Source organism: Dendropsophus ebraccatus, chromosome 3 (assembly GCF_027789765.1).
Source record: "Dendropsophus ebraccatus isolate aDenEbr1 chromosome 3, aDenEbr1.pat, whole genome shotgun sequence".
Taxonomy (NCBI): Eukaryota; Metazoa; Chordata; class Amphibia; order Anura; family Hylidae; genus Dendropsophus; species Dendropsophus ebraccatus.
In genome coordinates, this window is record NC_091456.1 from 140,492,138 (window position 1) to 140,515,665 (window position 23,528).

At 46.1% G+C, this 23,528-nt stretch overlaps 3 protein-coding genes across 4 annotated transcripts in view; 2 read left to right on the forward strand and 1 right to left on the reverse strand.

The window, feature by feature from the left end:
• The window catches only part of FAM169A (family with sequence similarity 169 member A), a 55,522-nt gene extending 43,609 nt beyond the window's left edge, over window positions 1-11,913 (forward strand). For both annotated transcript variants that reach the window (XM_069962792.1, XM_069962793.1), the window contains exon 13: window positions 11,058-11,913. In XM_069962792.1, the coding sequence (XP_069818893.1) occupies window positions 11,058-11,588 (531 nt within the window). In that variant the 3' untranslated portion in view covers window positions 11,589-11,913. The remainder of the gene's footprint in view (window positions 1-11,057) is intronic.
• On the forward strand, window positions 6,827-7,693 carry ROPN1L (rhophilin associated tail protein 1 like). The gene has a single exon (XM_069962794.1). The coding sequence runs from the start codon at window positions 6,963-6,965 to the stop codon at window positions 7,620-7,622; it is 660 nt and encodes a 219-aa protein (XP_069818895.1). The 5' UTR covers window positions 6,827-6,962; the 3' UTR covers window positions 7,623-7,693.
• Window positions 11,914-14,465: 2,552 nt separating the features above from the next.
• On the reverse strand, window positions 14,466-23,528 carry NSA2 (NSA2 ribosome biogenesis factor). The gene is made up of 6 exons (XM_069962799.1): window positions 23,367-23,528; window positions 19,153-19,340; window positions 17,114-17,264; window positions 16,854-17,033; window positions 14,724-14,916; window positions 14,466-14,638 (listed from the first exon to the last, which is right to left on the reverse strand). The coding sequence occupies exons 1-6, from the start codon at window positions 23,367-23,369 to the stop codon at window positions 14,571-14,573; spliced, it is 783 nt and encodes a 260-aa protein (XP_069818900.1). The 5' UTR covers window positions 23,370-23,528; the 3' UTR covers window positions 14,466-14,570.

Below are 23,528 nucleotides of genomic sequence, written 5' to 3' on the forward strand. Positions count from 1 at the left end.
GATTCCCTTTCACCCAGTACTCATAGTGATTCCCATTCACCCAGTACTCATAGTGATCCCCATTTACCCAGTACTCATAGTGATCCCCATTCACCCAGTACTCATAGTGGCCCCATTCACCCAGTACTCATAGTGGCCCCATTCACCCAGTACTCATAGTGATCCCCATTCACCCAGTACTCATAGTGATCCCCATCTACCCAGTACTCATAGTGATCCCCATTCACCTAGTACTCATAGTGATCCCCATCCCCCCAATACTCATAGCGACCCCCATTCACCCAGTACTCCCTAGTGATCCCATTAACCTAGTACTCATAGTGGCCCCATTGACCCAGCACTCATAGTGATCCGCATTTACCCAGTACTCATAGTGATCCCCATTCACCCAGTACTCATAGTGATTCCCATTCACCCAGTACTCATAGTGATTCCCTTTCACCCAGTACTCATAGTGATTCCCTTTCACCCAGTACTCATAGTGATTCCCATTCACCCAGTACTCATAGTGATCCCCATTCACCCAGTACTCATAGTGATCCCCATTCACCCAGTACTCATAGTAACCCCATTCACCCAGTACTCATAGCGACCCCCATTCACTCAGTACTCCTCGTGATCCTATTAACCTAGTACTCATAGTGATCCCCATTCACCCAGTACTCATAGTGATCCCCATTCACCCAGTACTCATAGTGATCCCCATCTACCCAGTACTTATAGTGATCCGCATTTACCCAGTACTCATAGTGATCCCCTTTCACCCAGCACTCATAGCGACCCCCATTCACCCAGTACTCATAGTGATCCCCATTCACCCAGTACTCGTAGTGATTCCCATTCACCCAGTACTCATAGTGATTCCCATTCACCCAGTACTCATAGTGATCCCCATTCACCCAGTACTCATAGTGATCCCCATTCACCCAGTACTCATAGTAACCCCATTCACCCAGTACTCATAGTGATCCCCATCTACCCAGTACTCATAGTGATCCGCATTTACCCAGTACTCATAGTGATCCCCTTTCACCCAGCACTCATAGCGACCCCCATTCACCCAGTACTCATAGTGATTCCCTTTCACCCAGTACTCATAGTGATTCCCTTTCACCCAGTACTCATAGTGATTCCCATTCACCCAGTACTCATAGTGATCCCCATTTACCCAGTACTCATAGTGATCCCCATTCACCCAGTACTCATAGTGGCCCCATTCACCCAGTACTCATAGTGGCCCCATTCACCCAGTACTCATAGTGATCCCCATTCACCCAGTACTCATAGTGATCCCCATCTACCCAGTACTCATAGTGATCCCCATTCACCTAGTACTCATAGTGATCCCCATCCCCCCAATACTCATAGCGACCCCCATTCACCCAGTACTCCCTAGTGATCCCATTAACCTAGTACTCATAGTGGCCCCATTGACCCAGCACTCATAGTGATCCGCATTTACCCAGTACTCATAGTGATCCCCATTCACCCAGTACTCATAGTGATTCCCTTTCACCCAGTACTCATAGTGATTCCCTTTCACCCAGTACTCATAGTGATTCCCATTCACCCAGTACTCATAGTGATCCCCATTCACCCAGTACTCATAGTGATCCCCATTCACCCAGTACTCATAGTAACCCCATTCACCCAGTACTCATAGCGACCCCCATTCACTCAGTACTCCTCGTGATCCTATTAACCTAGTACTCATAGTGATCCCCATTCACCCAGTACTCATAGTGATCCCCATTCACCCAGTACTCATAGTGATCCCCATCTACCCAGTACTCATAGTGATCCGCATTTACCCAGTACTCATAGTGATCCCCTTTCACCCAGCACTCATAGCGACCCCCATTCACCCAGTACTCATAGTGATCCCCATTCACCCAGTACTCGTAGTGATTCCCATTCACCCAGTACTCATAGTGATTCCCATTCACCCAGTACTCATAGTGATCCCCATTCACCCAGTACTCATAGTGATCCCCATTCACCCAGTACTCATAGTAACCCCATTCACCCAGTACTCATAGTGATCCCCATCTACCCAGTACTCATAGTGATCCGCATTTACCCAGTACTCATAGTGATCCCCTTTCACCCAGCACTCATAGCGACCCCCATTCACCCAGTACTCATAGTGATCCCCATTCACCCAGTACTCGTAGTGATTCCCATTCACCCAGTACTCATAGTGATCCCCATTCACCCAGTACTCATAGTGATCCCCATTCACCCAGTACTCATAGTGATCCCCATTCACCCAGCACTCATAGTGATCCCCATTCACCCAGTACTCATAGTGATCCCCATTCACTCAGTACTCATAGTGATCCCCATTCACCCAGTACTCATAGTGATCCCCATTTACCCAGTACTCATAGTGATCCCCATTCACCCAGCACTTATAGTGATCCCCATTCACCCAGCACTCATAGTGATCCCCATTCACCCAGTACTCATAGTGATCCCCATTCACCCAATACTCATAGCGACCCCCATTCACCCAGCACTCAATTATCCGCATTTACCCAGTACTCCTAGTGATCCCATTAACCTAGTACTCATAGTGGCCCCATTCACCCAGTACTCATAGTGATCCCAATTCACCCAGTACTCATAGTGATCCCCATTCACCCAGTACTCATAGTGATTCCCATTCACCCAGTACTCATAGTGATTCCCATTCACCCAGTACTCATAGTGATCCCCATTCACCCAGTACTCATAGTAACCCCATTCACCCAGTACTCATAGCGACCCCCATTCACTCAGTACTCCTCGTGATCCTATTAACCTAGTACTCATAGTGATCCCCATCTACCCAGTACTCATAGTGATCCCCATTCGCCCAGTACTCATAGTGATCCCCATCCCCCCAATACTCATAGCGACCCCCATTGCCCAGTATTCCTAGTGATCCCATTAACCTAGTACTCATAGTGGCCCCATTCACCCAGTACTCATAGTGATCCCCATTCACCCAGTACTCCTAGTGATCCCAATTCATCCAGTACTCATAGTGATCCCCATTCACCCAGTACTCGTAGTGATTCCCATTCACCCAGTACTCATAGTGATCCCCATTCACCCAGTACTCATAGTGATCCCCATTCACCCAGTACTCATAGTGATCCCCATTCACCCAGCACTCATAGTGATCCCCATTCACCCAGTACTCATAGTGATCCCCATTCACTCAGTACTCATAGTGATCCCCATTCACCCAGTACTCATAGTGATCCCCATTCACCCAGTACTCATAGTGATCCCCATTCACCCAGCACTTATAGTGATCCCCATTCACCCAGCACTCATAGTGATCCCCATTCACCCAGTACTCATAGTGATCCCCATTCACCCAATACTCATAGCGACCCCCATTCACCCAGCACTCAATTATCCGCATTTACCCAGTACTCCTAGTGATCCCATAACCTAGTACTCATAGTGGCCCCATTCACCCAGTACTCATAGTGATCCCAATTCACCCAGTACTCATAGTGATCCCCATTCACCCAGTACTCATAGTGATTCCCATTCACCCAGTACTCATAGTGATTCCCATTCACCCAGTACTCATAGTGATCCCCATTCACCCAGTACTCATAGTAACCCCATTCACCCAGTACTCATAGTAACCCCATTCACCCAGTACTCATAGCGACCCCTATTCACTCAGTACTCCTCGTGATCCTATTAACCTAGTACTCATAGTGATCCCCATCTACCCAGTACTCATAGTGATCCCCATTCGCCCAGTACTCATAGTGATCCCCATCCCCCCAATACTCATAGCGACCCCCATTGCCCAGTATTCCTAGTGATCCCATTAACCTAGTACTCATAGTGGCCCCATTCACCCAGTACTCATAGTGATCCCCATTCACCCAGTACTCCTAGTGATCCCAATTCATCCAGTACTCATAGTGATCCCTATTTACCCAGTACTCACAGTAATCCCCAATTACCCAGCACTCATAGTGATCCGCATTTACCCAGTACTCATAGTGATCCCCATTCACCCAGTACTCATAGTGATCCCCATTCACCCAGTACTCATAGTGATCCTCATTTACCCAGTACTCATAGTGATCCCCATTCACCCAGCACTCATAGTGATCCCCATTCACCCAGCACTCATAGTGATCCCCATTCACCCAGCACTCATAGTGATCCCCATTCACCCAGTACTCAAAGTGATCCCCATTCACCCAATACTCATAGCGACCCCCATTCACCCATCACTCAGTTATCCGCATTTACCCAGTACTTTCTAGTGATCCCATTAACCTAGTGCTCATAGTGGCCCCATTCACCCAGTACTCATAGTGATCCCAATTCACCCAGTACTCATAGTGATCCCCATTCACCCAGTACTCATAGTGATTCCCATTCACCCAGTACTCATAGTGATTCCCATTCACCCAGTACTCATAGTGATCCCCATTCACCCAGTACTCATAGTGATCCCCATTCACCCAGCACTCATAGTGATCCCCATTCACCCAGTACTCAAAGTGATCCCCATTCACCTAATACTCATAGCGACCCCCATTCACCCAGCACTTAGTTATCCGCATTTACCCAGTACTCCTAGTGATCCCATTAACCTAGTACTCATAGTGGCCCCATTCACCCAGTACTCATAGTGACCCCAATTCATCCAGTACTCATAGTGGTCTCCATTCACCCAGTACTCATAGTGATCCCCATTTACCCAGTACTCACAGTAATCCCCAATTACCCAGCACTCATAGTGATCCGCATTTACCCAGTACTCATAGTGATCCCCATTCACCCAGCCCTCATAGTGATCCCCATTCACCCAGTACTCATAGTGATCCCCATCCCCCCGATACTCATAGCGACCCCCATTCACCCAGCACTCAGTTATCCGCATTTACCCAGTACTCCTAGTGATCCCATTAACCTAGTACTCATAGTGGCCCCATTCACCCAGTACTCATAGTGACCCCCATTCACCCAGTACTCATAGTGATCCCAATTCACCCAGTACTCATAGTGATCCCCATTCACCCAGTACTTATAGTGATCCGCATTTACCTAGTACTCATAGTGATCCCCATTCATCATTACTCATAGTGATCCCCATTCACCCAGCACTCATAGTGATCCCCATCCCCCCAATACTGATAGCGACCCCCATTCACCCAGCACTCAGTTATCCGCATTTACCCAGTACTCATAGTGATCCCCATTCACCCAGTACTCATAGTGATCCCCATTCACCCAGTACTCATAGTGATCCCCATTCACCCAGTACTCATAGTAATCCCCATTCACCCAGTACTCATAGTAATCCCCATTCACCCAGTACTCATAGTGACCCCAATTCACCCAGTACTCATAGTGACCCCAATTCACCCAGTACTCATTAGTGACCCCAATTCACCCAGTACTCATAGTGATTCTCATTCACCCAGTACTCATAGTGATTCTCATTTACCCAGTACTCATAGTGATCCCCATCCCCCCAATACTCATCATAGTGATTCTATTCACCCAGTACTCATAGTGATCCCCATCCCCCCAATACTCATCATAGTGATTCTATTCACCCAGTACTCATAGTGATCCCCATCCCCCCAATACTCATCATAGTGATTCTATTCACCCAGTACTCCTAGTAATCCCATTTACCTAGTACTTATATTGGCCCGATTCACCCAGCCCTTACAGCAAAAAAAAATAAAAAAAATAAACGTTTTTTGGGATATTAGATGTACTTTTCAAAAATAAGAGTAAGTGTGATTAGAGTTTTTATTTATTGGGAATTGTTTAGTTTTTTTTTTTTCTCATGACTGTGATTCTTTGGTTGCCTGTACATGACACTGCAGTATATACGTCTAGACCAGGGCTGTGTTAACAGAATTATGGGCCCCTGGGCAGAGCTGTAAACTTTCCCCTGGGTAGAGCTGTGAACCCCCCCCCCCCCCCCCCCCCCTCCCAAGCTTGCAACCCCATCTGAAGCCACCCCTTGCCCCGGACGTCTCCTAGCCACACGCACGATGATTATGATGTAATGTGCGGCGCATGAATCCATCAGCCTCTGATCACAGGGATATGTGAAACGCAGCACAGCCTCTAGTAAGTGTGGCTTGGGGGGAGGGGGTGCCCCTTCTTACAAGAGAGAATGACATTGACAGAGGAGCAAATTGCTCACCCCTTCTTTGTCCGTCAGTGTTTTACAGCTAGTTCAGAATGCAGAAGGACCCCCTATAAGTCGTGGGCCCCCAGGCAGCCGCCTACCCTGACCAAATTTAAAAGACGGCTTTAGGCTATGTTCACTCGTCGTATATAGCCGGCTGATGGCAACAACAGCTGTAGTTTTACATAGTGTGAACATAGCCTTAAGCTAGATGCCCTTTATACACCCCATTAGTGTGATTCCACAAGCCTCAGGATTATCTCATGGAGCTCTGACAGAGAGGCATAGCATCTAACTCAAGATGCTGTGATCCCATTTGAAGCATGGCATATATACAATGAACTGATTTCCACCAGCCACCATCAAGGAGCCTTATCTAGGTGACTGGTCCTGCAGTCCAGTGTCAATTTTATCAGTGAAATCCTGCAGCACTACAACTCCCAGCATGTCCTGACATCAGAAGGAACCGGTTTCTAGCAGATGTTAAAGAGACTTTTGAAATAATTTCTGATCCTTCATTATTGTGCACTGTAAAGAAGATGAGAGGAGTGATACTACTGCTAGTGACACTACATAGCATATAGGTATCAGATGCAGTACCGCTATCAGCCACATGGTGTCGCTGCACATTTACCTCAGTTTCTACGTGACCTGACGCACGTTACGTAGCGCGTCTCCTTAGGAACGGTTACCGAGTAACGGAGGACGCTAGATTGTAACAGACCTGCTTGTGTTTCCGTGAGAGCGGCTGTACGGAGAAGCTTGCCCCGGTCCGCTCGCCGCCATGCCGCTCCCAGAGCCCATGTTCTGCGCTCAGCAGATTAACATCCCGCCCGAGCTCCCGGACCTGCTGAAGCAGTTCACCAAGGCCGCCATCCGCACGCAGCCCCACGATGTGCTGCAGTGGTCGGCGGCGTACTTCAGCAGCCTGTCCCGAGGAGAGCCGCTGCCGGTCAAGGAGAGAGTGGAGATGCCGGTGGCCACCCAGAAGACGGATACCGGCCTGACCCCGGGGCTGCTGAGGGTGCTGCACAGACAGCTGGCCGCCTTGGTCCTGGTCCCTGTGGAGGAGGTGGAGCAGAGGTGGAGGGATCTGTGTCTGCCCCACGATCAGCTGCTCAGCATCCTGGAGCTGGACCATCAGGTCAGAGAGGTGGAGTGGCTGAAGTTTCTGGCCTTGGCCTGCAGTGCCCTGGGGGGCAGCATCACCACAGCCCTGAAGTATGCCTGTGAGATCCTGAGCCAGGACCCTGAGGGGGGCGCCGCTCGCATCCCATACCAGACATTTGTATACCTCTACAAGTACCTGGCCCAGATCGATGGCGACATCTCCGACACCACCATAGAAGAAGTGCTGGGGGTCCTGCAGGAGGAGGCGGGCAAGCAGGGGGGCATGATCCAGCCCAGAAACTTCCTCAGCCCTCAGTGCCCACCTCTGGCCTAGAACAATGTATCTGGGGGTCTACAATATTGTATCCCGTTATTTAAAATAAAACTGTGTACCACATCATGGAACCTTATGGCGTGGCTTCATGATTGTAACCATACTACATGTTATGGCTCCCCAACCTGCCACTCTCAAAAACTACTTGCCCAGACTCTCAGGGCATGATGGGATGGATATTTCAAACCGGGAGGGGGGGGGGGGCCTGCAGATTTTATGCCGTGTAAATCAAAACCTCAAAGCGGTACTCCAGCGAAAATCTTTTTCTTTCAAATCAACTGGTGTCAGAAAGTTATATAGATTTGAAATTTACTCCTATTAAAAAAATCTCAAGTCTTCCCATACTTATTAGCTGCTGCATGTCCTGCAGGAAATTTTTGTTTTATTTTCAGTCTGACACAGTGCTGCTGACATCTCTGGCTGAGACAGGAACTGTCCAGAGCAGGAAAGCTTTTCTATGGGGATCAGCAGAGAGCACTGTGTCAAAATGGAAATAAAACAGCATTTCCTGCAGGACATACAGCAGCTGATTAAGTATGGGAAGACTTGAGATTATTTAATAGAAGTAAATTACAAATTTATATAACTTTCTGACACCAGTTGATTTGAAAGAAAAAGATTTTCACTGGCGTACCACTTTAAAATCTGCAGCTTATACATTAAGCGTGATAATATCCTAAGAGGGGTTGCCTGGTGTACCATGTTACATGCCTGCTGTGGACTTGTTTAGACAGGCATTGTGTTAGGGATGTATTGAAGGCAGAAGACACAGAGGCTTCTCTGAGATCAGTTTGTCTCCATTGGGTAATACATATATTTATTGTATTGTAGTAATATTAGTCATTCTCACCAGTGAAATAAGCTGCCGCCATACCTACACGGTGGGTTCAGTTCACACCATGTCTGTGCTGCCCAGGCTATGATCCGAATTTCTCATTGTAATGCTTGGCTATTATAGATAGGGATACTGGATACTATAGGCATAACTACATATCATGGTGTGTACAGCATAACAGTAGATGATTCTAGCTATACAATTACATATGTCTGGTGTATGTGTTTGGCGGCAAACTTCGGGTGCCTTTACACAGAGAGCTTTATCTAATTTATGAAGCCAAAGCTGGGAACAGACTATAAACAGGGAACAGGTCATAAAAGAATCACTGAGATTTCTCCTCTTTTCAAATCCATTTTTGGCTTTGGCTTCAAAAATCTGTCAGATAAATCTGTCTGTGTAAAGCAGGGATGGAGAAGCAACAGCTGGAGGGCTGAAGGTTCCCCATCTCTGGTGTAAAGGCGCCCTAAAGGCCCTATTCCACAGGCCGACTGAGAGGAGCAAACAAGAGCTATTAGCGCTCTCTTGCTTCTCGTTCCCCGCTCGCTGTCGCCGCTATTCCACGTGGCAGCAGCAGTGAGCGGGTGAGTGCCGGAGGGGCCGCGGGGGGGTGTTGGGGGGCTGCCCAGGTAATCGCTGATCGTCCGGGCAGCCTATAGCATACAGCAGCGGTCTGCTGCCGCCGCTCCTATTCCACAGAGCAACGGCAGCAGATCGTTGCTGTATGAGTCGTTTGTCTTTCAACATGTTTGAAAGACAAACAACACAACGATCAGCTGACATGAACGATGTCGGCTGATCGCTGCCTTCTATTCCACGGGACGATTATCAACTAAATACGGCCGATAATCGTTCCGTGGAATAGGGTCTTTACAGTTTAACCAGTGTAGTAGCTGAACATGGTATGAACCAAGCCACTTATTGGCTTTTCTTTAACCTTTCATGGCCTTTGTGACCAGAGTGTCACCTTTCCACTTGCTGTATTCTAAACCTGGTTATTTATTTATTTTTTCTTACACCAAAGTTTTTGGCTTCTTTTTTTGCAGGACACATTGGGAGTTCTAATTATTTAAAAGTATAGCAGGTGTCAATTTGTTTTGTAGGCAAAACTTGAAATCAGAAAAACAAAATCTAATTATTTCCCTTCTAGCACTAAACTACTGTATCGCCCTGCCCTATCCTTAAATGCCGCCTTTGTACATGGCTGATGACCTTCCAACTACAGGAATCATGTGAAAGCAAAAAAGGGATGGGAAAGAGCTAACTAAAACTGGTGGCCGGGGAAGGGGGGGGGGGGGGGTACGGAGGGGTTAATTTTATTTTTAGTGTAATGTATACTCTGATATAGGTCCATGTGCAGTGGGAGAGGTGCTATATCTGTTGCTGAGTTTTTGTTTTTTTTTTTACTATATCTTTTCAAATTTCTTATTTTATTTATGTTTAGGAACACTTTACCTCATTCATTTAGGGAACAACTTTCCTGCATCCTCTGGAGCAGTGGGGGTTCCAGTGGTTGGACCAGCATTTTATTCTTCATTCTGTTTATAGGAGATACCGTTATTATAAGTAGTGTATACTCTTTTATTGTTGGTTTAATACACTGATACACCTCCAGCAGTGTATGAAGTTTAAGTACCCAGAGACCTGATTTTTCATCTCAGTGCATTTGGGCATTTAGCATACAACATGCCTGATGCTTCATTCCTTTGACATGATCTGGCAGGAGGAGGGGAAGGTGGCAGACCCCTCACACACAGTGGGCCAGACCTGCCAAACTGTTCAAACAACCTTCTTATAATTGTATGGTGGATCTAAACCATAAGATACTTGTGATATAACTGGTTATGGGATAGATTTGTGCTGCTAATATATGTTGTAGAGATACAGTACACACAGTTTAGAGAACCAGGCAATCAACAAACACCCAATTGAGGTATGCACCCACAGTTTTTGTATACATGCTCGTGTGTAGTGGCCGGACGCTGAATATCTTTGCCCATAATGCCACAGCCTTACCATCAAACCCATGTGACCTAGCTTGTTGCTAACAGATATGGGCTCATTATCGGACTTCACAGGATCCCAGTATTTTTCTCATTTCTCCTGCCATCTGTTGTCTCCCATAGCAACCAGGGGACAATATAATGGCACACAGGGGCATCATATAGCGGCACATAAACTAAACTTAGGGTCTGTACTGCAGTGTGTGTGGTTCTATACGTATGAATGGCATGACTCTGACATGGCATAGGTCAGGGGTGTCAAACTCGCTGCCCTCCAGCTGTTGTAAAATTATTATTTCCATCATGCCTGAACAGCCAAAGCCTTAGCTGACCAGGTATGATGTGAATTGTAGTTGCGCAACAGCTGGAGGGTCGCAAGTTTGACACCCGTGGCACGTCTGGAGTTATCATGTAGCACAGGCTATATCACTTGTATTGTCTTGTGGGTATTGTGTAGCTCGTGGTACCACACTATTTACACGACTTTCAATAACATCTGTCATTTGGCATGATACTGTGAACACATGACTACATCATACTGCCTAGGTCTGTGCCTGAGGCGGCTCCTGTAACTTTCCTTTGTATAATTCTCCTCAGGTCCTTAACCCGGATGATCTAGAGACTGCTCCACATGACAACATGATAACCGAAGAAACAGAAATACAAGACGAGGAATTCAAAGAGAGAATGGCAGCAAAACCCTCTGAAGCCTGTCTTACGGGTGAGGACCTAACCGATAATGGTCTTCCTGGCTACACAGAGGGCAGTCCTGCAGAAGAGTGTCCAACAGCAGATGAAACCTCTGCCCTGGACACCGGTTCCCTAGAGGAAACAACAGTTCATGTTTCAGCAGAAGCATTGCCTCTTCTCCGGCAAGGTCCTCTCCTTGTGGTGGAACTTCAGGATGTAGCATTCCAGCAACAATCCGATGGACAAAGGAGCATTGCTGGAGACCAGTCAGAAGGATCAGTGGAGACCGATCAGTCAGCTCAGAAATCCAGAGGTGGTGAGAGCAGTTCAGAAGAGGTGGAGACAGAGACCCCCAATGCAGACAGAAGAGGCGGTCTGCGCAGGAAGGCCAGGGGATACAAAGGACCACCCAAGAGGAGAGCCAAGTTATCAGCTTAGCTGTATGTAACTTACATGTTCTTCAATATTTGTAAAACAGGATAATTTAGAATTTTTTCTAAAGTTCTATAAAGTTGTGCAACATAGGTCACAGACATTTGTATCTGTTCAATTTTAAAGTTTTATGGTTCATGTTATTTTTTTCTATTTGTGTTTTTTCTGTGTTTTACCCGAGTCATGTTTCTTACTACTTTACACACAATGGCACCAAGGTGCCCAAGCTTAACAAATAGCACAAGTGTTAAATGATTGGAAGAGTTTGTTACAGGAACGTTTTCAAGTTTGACCAAGTAAAGCCACTTTTGAGTATTATTTTTCCCAGAAATTGTGTATGACTGACTTTAATACTATCTCTCTGATAAATGTTACCAGTATTGTCTGTCTTTTAGAAAGCCAAATGCACAGCACTGCAGTTCCCGACTCATTGGTGGCAGCAGAGATGCTTTTGTCACCCCTTACTGCTAACACTTCGTTAATATATATAGAAAAAAAAAAGGAATACATTTGTTTTAATAAAGATATATTACAAAGTAATATAACTTATTAAAACAATGTATAAAGGAAAAAAAAAAAAAAAACTTTGTAGTAAAGCTGAGTGAATTTACAGTAATAAAGCTAAGAGCTTCAGTATCTCTGAAATCAGCCTGCTGCCTTCTAACTCACTGCCGCTCTTCTCTGGGTGCTGGCAAAGGCTGGATCCAGTCCTAGATCCAGCTTTTCCCAGCACCTGGGGAGGAACGGCACTGAGCGACAGTCAGTTAGAAGGTGGCAGACTGCTGAGCGGATTTCAGGGATACCGAAGCACTTAGCTTCATTATTACTGTAAACTCGCTCATCTCTACTCTTCAGAGTAATCCTTTAATGTAATGTATTGCTGCACTAAAAATTGTACAAAGAAAGTGCTTTGTGCGAGACCTGCTTTAGTCACGTTTGAGAATACAGCAGACCTCCTATAACCTGTGGAAAATCATCCAGACTGGATACAATATCAGCAGATATCTCACTGTGAGGGTTTTTAGCTGCTTAATTTTAAGACTCTAAGGGTCCTTTTACACGGCCTGGTTAGCGCTTGAGAATTGGTAGCCAAAACCACCCCACCACTCAGGCTCATCACAGCAGGGTGCCACCCCAATATTCTTAAAGCGACTCTGTACCCACAATCTGACTCCCTCCAAACAGCTTGTACTTTCACATAGCTGCTTCCCCCCCCCCCCCCCAAATATTTTTCTTAGATTTTTCAAATTTTATCTATAACAATACAGTTACATATCAAAAGAAGACATAAATAGGATACAATATAGTAAGTTTGAAAACAATTTTGCTATAAGATAGCTGCTTTTAATCCAAGATCTGTCCTGGGGTCCATTCGGCAGGTGATGCAGTTAATGTCATAAAAAACAACTTTTAAAACTGGCAGCCCAGTGCCTTTTGGCCGTGGCTTACATTGTGTATGCATTAGGGCCCTTTTACACAGAAAGGTTATCTGACAGATTATCTGCCAAAGATATGAAGCAAAAGCCAGGACTGGATTTAAGAAGAGGAGAAATCGCAGGCTTTCCTGTATGACCTGATCTCTGTTTATAGTCTGTTCCTGGTTTTGGCTTCAAATCTTTGGCAGATAATCTGTCAGATAATCTTTCTGTGTAGAAGGGCCCTTCGACTGGCACAACCTCTCTGTCCCTCCTCATCATTAGTAATGCTCCAGGCAGATTGCCTCCTATTTGTCAGCTGTGAGAGCCCGACACATGAGCTGGATCGTTAAGGCACCTGTGTAGTTTTCACTGCAGAGGAATAGGAAAAATGCTGAGGAGGGTGGGGAGGAGGGACTGAGAGGGTGTGCCAGCCTAATGCATACACAAACTAAGCCACGGCTAAAGGGCACAGGGCTGCCAGTTTAAAAGTTGTTTTTTATCACAATAACTGCATCACCTGCCGAACGGACCACAGGACAAATCTTGGATTAAAAGCAGCTATTCGAAGGTACAAATGGTTTGGGGGGGGGGGGGGGGTTTAAATTGTGGGTACAGAGTCACTTTAAGGTGCGACGGGCTGGTTGAGTGCAAAAAAAGAGGAGGGTCCCAGTGTAATTGTCATTACACCTATGTTTTCATGGTAAGTGCCATACATCTCCTATCCTCTTAATAGTTACAAAATGCACCTGTAATGCACGCTTGTGTGAAGCAAGCCTTAGGTTAGTTTCACAAGTGCATAATACAGCTGCATTTCTTGTGTCTGTATTACCACTGCAGGAGCCAGCAAATGCACCTGCTGCAAACCTTATGAAATATCTAAGCCTGACTGTTCCTCTGGATAGTACCTGCAGAATGCAATGTGTTTGCCAATAAACCACCCCAGATACATGGATCAGATTTTCAGTAGCGTAGCAGTCGTGTTTTGCTAATTTTGACAATTGTACAGGGCCTAATGTCTATATTTTCCAAAATATAAATCAAGAGGATACTGGTAAATTTTTAGCTTAGTAGCTTGCAGAACCGTGAATGACAGTGATCTCTAGTACTGGCAACTACAAAGTCAACTTTTACTCCTCAATGTTATGGGCAAACTTAATAAAAAATTGGTAATGGATTATTGGGGAAATAAAATTCAAGTGGGCAAATGAGAGCAGGCAAACGACAAATCGTCAAACACATTTGTTAGATAATATCTAAATACTCGTTTTCTAGGTACATTAGGGCCTAGCCGACCATAATTCGGGCCATTAAAGTAAATGGCTGTGTGCTGTGGTATGCATTGGTGGATACAGCAATAGTGCTGTGTGGTCCAAGTTGCCTAAAGCCTGGTAATACAATATATTGCGGGGGAAAGCAGGCATTTACCCTGCAGTGGCTGGGGCTGTAACATTAAAGAAAAACAATACAAACTTATCAACACAAACTTTATTAGCAAATTCAGCAGAAGGTGATCTCCCAATATGGGCCTTGTTAAGAGCAGAATCCAGTCCATGTTATACCAAAGAGAACATTATACGAGTAAAACTGCATTGATGCAGCCGTCATTCTCAGGATTATTTGTAACTTGGGCATATTTTCCTAAAGGATGGACAAAAAAAATAGGCTATTTTATTACAGTTACAAAGTCACATCACATACATCACTCTAGAAATCAAAACCTTACCCCATATAACTTTGCCTCCTTGCGTGACGAGACCAAGCTCGCTGACATTCACCTCGATGACTGTTCCCTTTGTGATGACGCCTAAAGTTGTGTAAAGTGGTGATGATGGGTTCTTCTTTACACCCAGGATAGGTAAGCAGAACGTGGCTTTGAGTTCTGGATGAGTCACGTGAGCCTTTTTAAAACGTAAGCCCTGAAACACACACAAAACAGAATGAGAACTTATGATACGTCAAAGTTATAAGGGTAACACTACAGTATACAGCGAAATCCTAATCCTGCATATGGTGCGTGTCTGGAAATGTGAAAATCACAGAAGACCAAGTATAGAGTTAACCTGCAGAGACTGGACCTCATAATTAGGTGAACGTTTTATTCTAGGACATTTTCCCACAGAGGTTCTATATTCTTACCAGTAAATTACCAATTCCAAATGTGACCCATGAGCTCTGGATTACAAGAATTATACAGACCTTTTTGCTTTATTCATTTTGCCAGCTACCATACTATTTATCGCCATGGATGTAAAATTATTAAAGGGGTTATTCAGGATTTAGAAAACATAGCTGAATTTCTCCAGAAACAGCACCACAGCTGTCCTCAGTTTGTGTGTTGTATTGCAGCTCAGTTCTAATGAAGTGAATGGAGCAGAGTTGTAATACCACATGCAGCCTGATGGCAGGTGTAGAGCTGTTTTTTGTAAGAAAGCTGTGTTTTGCAATACTGAATAACTCCTTTAGGGTACGTTCAAACGTACCAACTGTGCAGCTAATGACAAACTTCAAGTTCCACAGTGAAATCAGCAGCGATACCCTGTTTTGTCATGGCTGTTATGGCTTTACATTCTCGCAGCGGATTTTCATTCCACTACGAGATAGTAGTCCCTGTCTGCTTAATCCACAGCTTACTGACATCGCGCTCAGCCACTGATTGGTTAAAAGGGATATCAGAGCCAGGAGCTGAGAAAGCAAGCAATGTATCAGCCTGGCAGCTTGTGGCAAACTCGGTATGTGTGAACGTACCCTTAAGAAATTCTACAGGGCTACGGCCAATAAACCAGCTTACCCTATGTAGAAACCCAGCATGAATTAATCACAACATGTTATACCACAAAACACTGACAACTGTCATAATGGGGGTATATCCAGCCTGTAAAATTTGATGGCCTGTCCTCTGCTTGACAAAGGGGAACTCCCCAAAGCGTAGCATCCTGATGTCATTTCACCTGCTTCTACTGGACAGCGAGAGTCTCTGAGGACCAGGGAACGGAGGAGCGCCACAGCTGCGGTGTGAAGACCAGAACCTAGACCTCCTCTGCACTGTGGTAACATGCTTTATGTGTTCGTTTGGATTTGATGTCTATGTGAATAGCTTTCAATTATGAAGAAAGATTTTGCTATTTGAATATACTGGAGTTAGGGCTGGGCGGTATACCGTGAAAATACCGATACCGTCCCTGGTGTTGTGTCTGCAGCATTTTCACCCCGCCCACGTGTCAGACTCCCTGCCCCCTCTGGCATGTCCATGTGTCCCCCTCACCCCTGACCTCCCCACCCAGCGTGTCCATGCGTCCAGGGCTTTGCTGAGGCCCCTAATAATGACAAATAATAATGGAAATAGACTAAATGTCACAGCCTCGGGCTGCTGATCAGTGAACAACTACTCCCCCACACACACACACACACACACACACTTTTTTTTAAACAAAATATCGACAGTTTAGCATGGCCAGGTGGGTTTGGCTTGCAAAAGAGGCGTGGCTTAGAAAAGGGATGTGGCATAATTATCGTTACCGCATCTACATGTGCGATTAAGCGCAAAATTCATTTAGGCCTATATTGCCCAGCCCTAACTGGAGTGAATACCAAGATTAGCAACTTGATTTGGGACAAAGTCACACAGTGCACACAGGCACCAGCAGGCATATTTTTTATTGCTGTCCCCAGGAGAGGCTCACTAAATTAGATCAGTGGGGGGCTAAACTCCAGCTCCTCTGTCAATCAGCTTTTTGACCACCATAACTCAGCCTGTTCAGTTTTTACTTCCTTGCAATCACCATACTATTAGTACTATTCCTGTTATAAGGTGGCAAAAAGGTCAGAAGCCCAGTGAATGCATTTATGTGCTCACCATTGGTCTAATAAATCTTTCATATTTAGGAGGTTTTCGTGTGAATCCATCTCCAACAAAGCAAACTTTGGTGACCATTCTCTTCCAAGCCTTCTTCTTCCTCTTTCCTGTGCGGATAACTTTAAGCACCTCTGTTTCACCTTGAGCCCGGACTTTAGGGAGAGGAACTTCCCATTTACCCTAAGATAAATACAAACAATTATGTTTTGTGTAAAGACTTCTAGCACATTGACACTAAGCTCCACTGAGCTATCACTTACTGCTTTCTCTTTTCGCTTTTGTTTGATCATATTGGAGAGAACTTTGGCACGACTTTGTCCTTCTCTGTCCAGCAGATAAGCTGGAACAGCTCCTTCTGGTGTCTTCTCATCATTCTTCTGCTTGCTGTTCCTCTTTTCATGCATTTTAATTCTAAACATCAAGGGAAAAAAAAGACATGAAATTGTGGTCTAGTGCCTTTCACTGTATTACTACACAGGGTAACAAAAGGTATCTGCATAATTCAGTCTAATAGTATTACCCCACAGTTCATCAGTAAGTAACAGGACAGCACACTGATTGGCTGAGCGGGACCAGACGCCGGGAGCTACAGAAGCCGGAGCGCGAACCAGGTAATGTATGCTCCAGGCCGTGGGGGGTTGAGGGGGCTGCTACTTACACACTACTCTGAGAGTATGTAATCCTATTGAAACTGACAGGAGGGGAATTGCAGTGGATTTTGCATTGGAAAATATGTTGCGATTCAGTTACGTGTGAACCCACCCCCTTAACCCCTTAAGGTCAAAGCCAATTTTCGTTTTTGCACTTTTGCTTTTTCCATTTTATGTTTAAAAGTCCATAGCGCTTGCATTTTTTCACCTAGAGACTTATATGAGCGCTTATTTTTTGTGAAACCAATTGTGCTTTGCAATGACAGGCATTATTTTTCCATAAAATATGCTGCGAAACCGGAAAAAAATCATTTGCGCTGTCAAATTGAAAAAAAAAAAACGAATTTGTTTTGATTTCGGGGAGTTTTGCATTTACGCTGTTCGCCCTATGGTAAAACTGACTTGTTATGCATGTTCCTCAAGTCGTTACGATTACAACGATATATAACATGTATAACTTTTATATTATGTGATGGCTTTTAAAAAATTCAAACCATTGTTAACAAATATATGTTCCTTAAAATCGCTCTATTCCCAGGCTTATAGCGCTTTTATCCTTTGGTCTATGGGGCTGTGTGAGGTGTAATTTTTTTGCACCATGATGTGTTCTTTCTATCGGTACCTTGATTGCGCATATACGGCTTTGATCACTTTTTATTACATTTTTCCTGGATTTGATGCGACCAAAATTGCGCAATTTTGCACTTTGGAATTTTTTGGCGCTTACGCCATTTACCGTGCGAGATCAGGAATGTGATTAATTAATAGTTCAGGCGACTATGTGCGCAGCGATAGCAAACATGTTTATTTATTTATTTAATAATTTATAAAATGGGAAAAGGAGGGTGATTTGGACTTTTATTAGGGGAGGGGATTTTATTAATAAAAACACTTTTTTACTTTTATTTTTACATAAGCTAGAAGTCCCCCTGGGGGACTTGTATATACACAGCAATGATCTCTCATAGAGATCATTGCTGTGTATATACACAGCAATGATCCATCATATCGGTGATAGATTGCTATGGCCTGCTGCAGGCCATAGCAATCTATTGCCGAGCCGGGATCAGCGTCATTCCGACGCTGAGACCCGGGCCGGGCCAGAAGAACGGATCTCCCCCCCCACGATGGCATCGCGGGGGGGAAATCCGTGCCACTAGACACCAGGGATGTGCAATACAAAGCACTTCAACGCAGCTGTCAGGTTTGACAGCTGCATTGAAGTGCTTAATTAGCCGGCGCGGCAACGGGACCCGCGCCGGCTAATAGAGGCACTGCCCGGCTGCAGATTGCAGCCGGGATCGGTGCCGTTCAGAGCAGGGTCCCGGCGGGACCCCGCTCTGAACACCCCCCGCGGCACCATGACGTACCAGGTACGTCATGGGTCGCTAAGGGGTTAAAGGGAACCTGTTATTGCATAGACGACCCCCCCCTCACATTGTGTAGTACAGAAATGGTCAATTTCCACTGATTTGTTTTAACTTAATCCAAGAACATACCAAAAGTACATGGTCATGTTTTAGCCAGAGGGCCCTTGGCTTGAAATAAGTTCTGTTCTGCACTTTTTGTAATAAATGGATGTACTTAAAGCATAGAAGAATGATGTTGTCCTTGTGCATTGCTATCTAGAAAAATAAAAGGGTACTTACGTTTTCTTCATCTGAACCTTCTCGGCATGGCGCTGCTTGTGGTACAGTTTGGCCTTCAGACCGATAAGTTTCTTAGCTTTCTGTGACCGCTCATGAGCCTCACGGCTCTCCTTCTTCCTCTTCTTCTCATGGTAATCCAAGCGATATCCATACCGCTTACGGTGCAATTCGATGTAGTCGTTCTGAGGCTATAGTTATTGAAAAAAAAAAAACAGTGAATGAAATCCTGACGGCAAAGAATACAGACAAGATTAAAACTTTAAAATATTATTAAATACTAATTTTGCCGACAGCTACCAGAATCCAGAATTATTGTTACAATGTATAATTCAAGCTGTCTGGCTAACAGGATTTCCTAAAAGAGACCCTTTCACTACACTACAAGGAGGTAATGTATACAGAGCTGAGCGGGAGGCGGCTGGCCGGCATCAGAAGGGGTTAAGTGGCCGGCAGATTTACATACACGCAGCAGTCGTTCAGACCGCTGCGTGTATGTACTGACAGTGATCTGCCAGGACCTAGCCGACTCACAGCGTTATTAACGCTGCGAGTCGGTAGGTGTGAAGGCACCCTTATAGAAAGTTTGCGGCAGCAGTGCCATTATCTCCTGGGCCACTCACTAATTACGACACTTTAGCCCCATTATAGTCCGTGCGGCTAAAGTGTCAGAATTAGTGAGTGGCCAGGGAGTGGAGCACACAGCCTCCGTGCTCTCTTCCCAGCTGTATCTTCATATTGCAGCAGAGACCGGCTGCAAACTATAGGTTTTGACATGCCTGACGACATGTCAAAAGTTATTTATATTGACCCTGACTCTTCAATACACACAAGAAAATGTTCAACTGTAAGAAGTTTTAAATTTTCGGCCCCTATGCCACCAGTTAGTCACCCCCTATCCTGAGGTTAGGGCATAAATTTAATTTATTAAAAAAACAACAACTTTAAAATAAGTTTTCTATAATAATTATAATTATTAGTTCTATAGTGTATAGTAATCATCCTTTGTATGTATTGGGTGTAGGAGGAAACTCACACAAACTTGGGGAAAACATACAAACTCCTTGCAGATGTTGCCCTTGGTGGGATATGAACCCAGTACCCCCAGAGCTGGAAGGCTACAGTGCTAACCACTGAGCCACCGTGCTGTGATATAAGAAAATCTCACTTTAGGTCTGAATAGTTAAAATGGCAATACACTTTCAATAGCTGTTAATAGACTCTCCCTCCAAGCAGATTTTCAGCACAGCCAAAGATTCATATATTCTCAATGAAGAGAGGGAGTAAGCTGCTACCAGACAGCTGAGAACAAATAGACTGGGAAGTTGAAATCTAACATGCCGGACCCCACACAAACTTTAGGAAAACTGTCAGACTTGTGGCCCTCCAGCTGTTGCAAAACTACAACTCCTATCATCCCTGGATAGCTGTTCAGGCATGATGGGAATTGTAGTTTTGCGACAGCTGGAGGGCCGCAAGCTTGACACCTATGCTTTAGACAGCTGACCATTTCTGCCAAAGTTAGTGCGTTTGGCCAACTTAAAGATGTACTACCCGGTACATCCTCTTTAACCTGAACCCACGGATCGATCGGAGGCGGCACGGGGAAGCCGGTGCTGAAGCACTGGAGGTCGGCCGGGCAGCCCCCAGTGGGAGGAAATTCCCTCCTCTGTATGACGTGGCTCGCTTAGAATGAATGGAGCCGCGTCATACAGGGCGGGGGAATTCCCTCCCACTGGGGGCGGTCCGGCCGACCTCCAGTGCTTCAGCACTGGCCGGTACCGCTGGATCGAACGGCGCCGTGCACGGGACCGCGGCACTGGCTTCCCCGTGCCGGCGCCGATTGATCTATGGGTTCAGGTTAAAGAGGATGTACCGGGTGGTACATCCTCTTTAAGCTTATGCAACCTTTATATGTATATCTGTATGAACTGTATGAAAGGGTCTAGTCCAAATGTTCGGGTTCTTCAACCTTATTTAAACCCAATCACTCAGCAGTTGATTTCCCACGGACACAGGCTTGTTTGCCTGGCAGCCCTAGGGTGGCATCCAACTTCTGCAGCTGCAGGGATCCAAGCGCTGACCAACTGAGATCGGATACGGTTAAAGGGGTACTCCAGCGTCGGGGCTATTTTTGGATCTGGCCGGGGAGGAGGTGGCTGAAAGAAAAGACGTCCACTCACCTCCCCGATTCCAGCGGCGGGTCCTGCATCGCGGCGCTCCAGTGCCTGGCCGCTTCTGGGTGTCTGACGCGGGCCCGAGAAGTGACGTCTCAGGTCCGCTCAGCCACTCAGTGAAGGAGGCGGGATCCTTTTCAAGTCCTCTCAGACCCCACCTCTGTCACTGAGTGGCCGAGCGGACCTGAGACGTCACGTCTTGGGCCCGCGTCAGACACCTGGAAGCGTCTGGGCACCGGAGCGCCGCAATGTGGGACCCGCCGCTGGAACCGGGGAGGTGAGTGGACGTCTTTTCCCTCGGCCACCTCCCAGCAAAAAAAGTGCCCCCACGCTGGAGTACCCCTTTAACAAACTCAAACATTTTGACAGGTCCACTCAACACTAGTCCTGAATACTGTGAAAAGTCATACGTGATACTTAGGTCCCCTAGATATCAGCATTTAAAATCTATATATCTTTTACATTTCACCTGTAGAAGGTAGGGATACTAGCTGCAGTATGGAGCATGATGGATGACACAGGAGATGTGTGGCTGGGGAGGGGCAGCAGTGGCCACAATAACCTGTAGAAGGTAGGGATACTAGCTGCAGTATGGAGCATGATGGATGACACAGGAGATGTGTGGCTGGGGAGGGGCAGCAGTGGCCACAATAACCTGTAGAAGGTACGGATACTAGCTGCAGTATGGAGCATGATGGATGACACAGGAGATGTGTGGCTGGGGAGGGGCACTAGTGGCCACAATAACCTGTAGAAGGTAGGGATACTAGCTGCAGTATGGAGCATGATGGATGACACAGGAGATGTGTGGCTGGGGAGGGGCACTAGTGGCCACAATAACCTGTAGAAGGTAGGGATACTAGCTGCAGTATGGAGCATGATGGATGACACAGGAGATGTGTGGCTGGGGAGGGGCACTAGTGGCCACAATAACCTGTAGAAGGTAGGGATACTAGCTGCAGTATGGAGCATGATGGATGACACAGGAGATGTGTGGCTGGGGAGGGGCACTAGTGGCCACAATAACCTGTAGAAGGTAGGGATACTAGCTGCAGTATGGAGCATGATGGATGACACAGGAGATGAGTGGCTGGGGAGGGGCAGCAGTGGCCACAATAACCTGTAGAAGGTAGGGATACTAGCTGCAGTATGGAGCATGATGGATGACACAGGAGATGTGTGGTTGGGGAGGGGCAGCAGTGGCCACAATAACCTGTAGAAGGTACGGATACTAGCTGCAGTATGGAGCATGATGGATGACACAGGAGATGTGTGGCTGGGGAGGGGCAGCAGTGGCCACAATAACCTGTAGAAGGTAGGGATACTAGCTGCAGTATGGAGCATGATGGATGACACAGGAGATGTGTGGCTGGGGAGGGGCACTAGTGGCCACAATAACCTGTAGAAGGTAGGGATACTAGCTGCAGTATGGAGCATGATGGATGACACAGGAGATGTGTGGCTGGGGAGGGGCAGCAGTGGCCACAATTTTCAGGGATACATTCAATACAAATCCATAGACAATGGAGCTCTACGTGTTACATCAGATTCCTGTATCATAAGAACAACAACAATAGAATATATACAGTCACTGGATACATTTTAGTAATACCGGATGCCAGTCATCGCATCAGTGCTCCCTAACTGCCGCAAAACTACAGCTCCCAGCATCCCTTTACGGACGAAAGTTGTATCTGCGTAGCAGCTGGATAATGACAGGTTGGCGAACACTGCTGTAATATCACTAACTATTAGGGTGCAAATACACACACACACACACACACACACACATCGTATACGCAGCAGATATAAAGCAGATTTGATGCGGTGTTCAATTATTTAGATCTAATCTGCTGCGTATCGCAGCAGTAAATACGCTGCGTATACGGTGTGTGTAAGGCAGCAGAGCCCGGTAATGGCTGTGGTACCACAGGCCCTGCACCAGCTGGTAGCTCTCCAGCCTGTATCCAGCACAGACATGTCAGGGCAGGCACATGTAGTGGCCAGCCCTGCACCAGGCTACACACAGCGGCTTCTCACCATGGCGGCTCGGTTCTTCTAGGCTGCTCCGGTTCCTGTACGGCCTTGGTGCGGTTTCTATATCCCGGGTAGGCTCAGTAGATGGTAACTTATGAACCCGGAGGCCGGGACCACAGCCACCGAGCAAGATGGTAATGGAAAAGAAGGCTCCGCCCACAGTGT

Coding starts and splice junctions, on each gene's coding strand:
- ROPN1L (XM_069962794.1), top strand. CDS start 6,963: ATGCCGCTCCCAGAGCCCATGTTCTGCGCTCAGCAGATTAACATCCCG.
- NSA2 (XM_069962799.1), bottom strand. Junction 17,034..17,113: donor AAAAGCGAAAAGAGAAAGCA/GTAAGTGATAGC, acceptor TATTTATCTTAG/GGTAAATGGGAAGTTCCTCT. Junction 14,917..16,853: donor AAAGATTTATTAGACCAATG/GTGAGCACATAA, acceptor TGTGTGTTTCAG/GGCTTACGTTTTAAAAAGGC.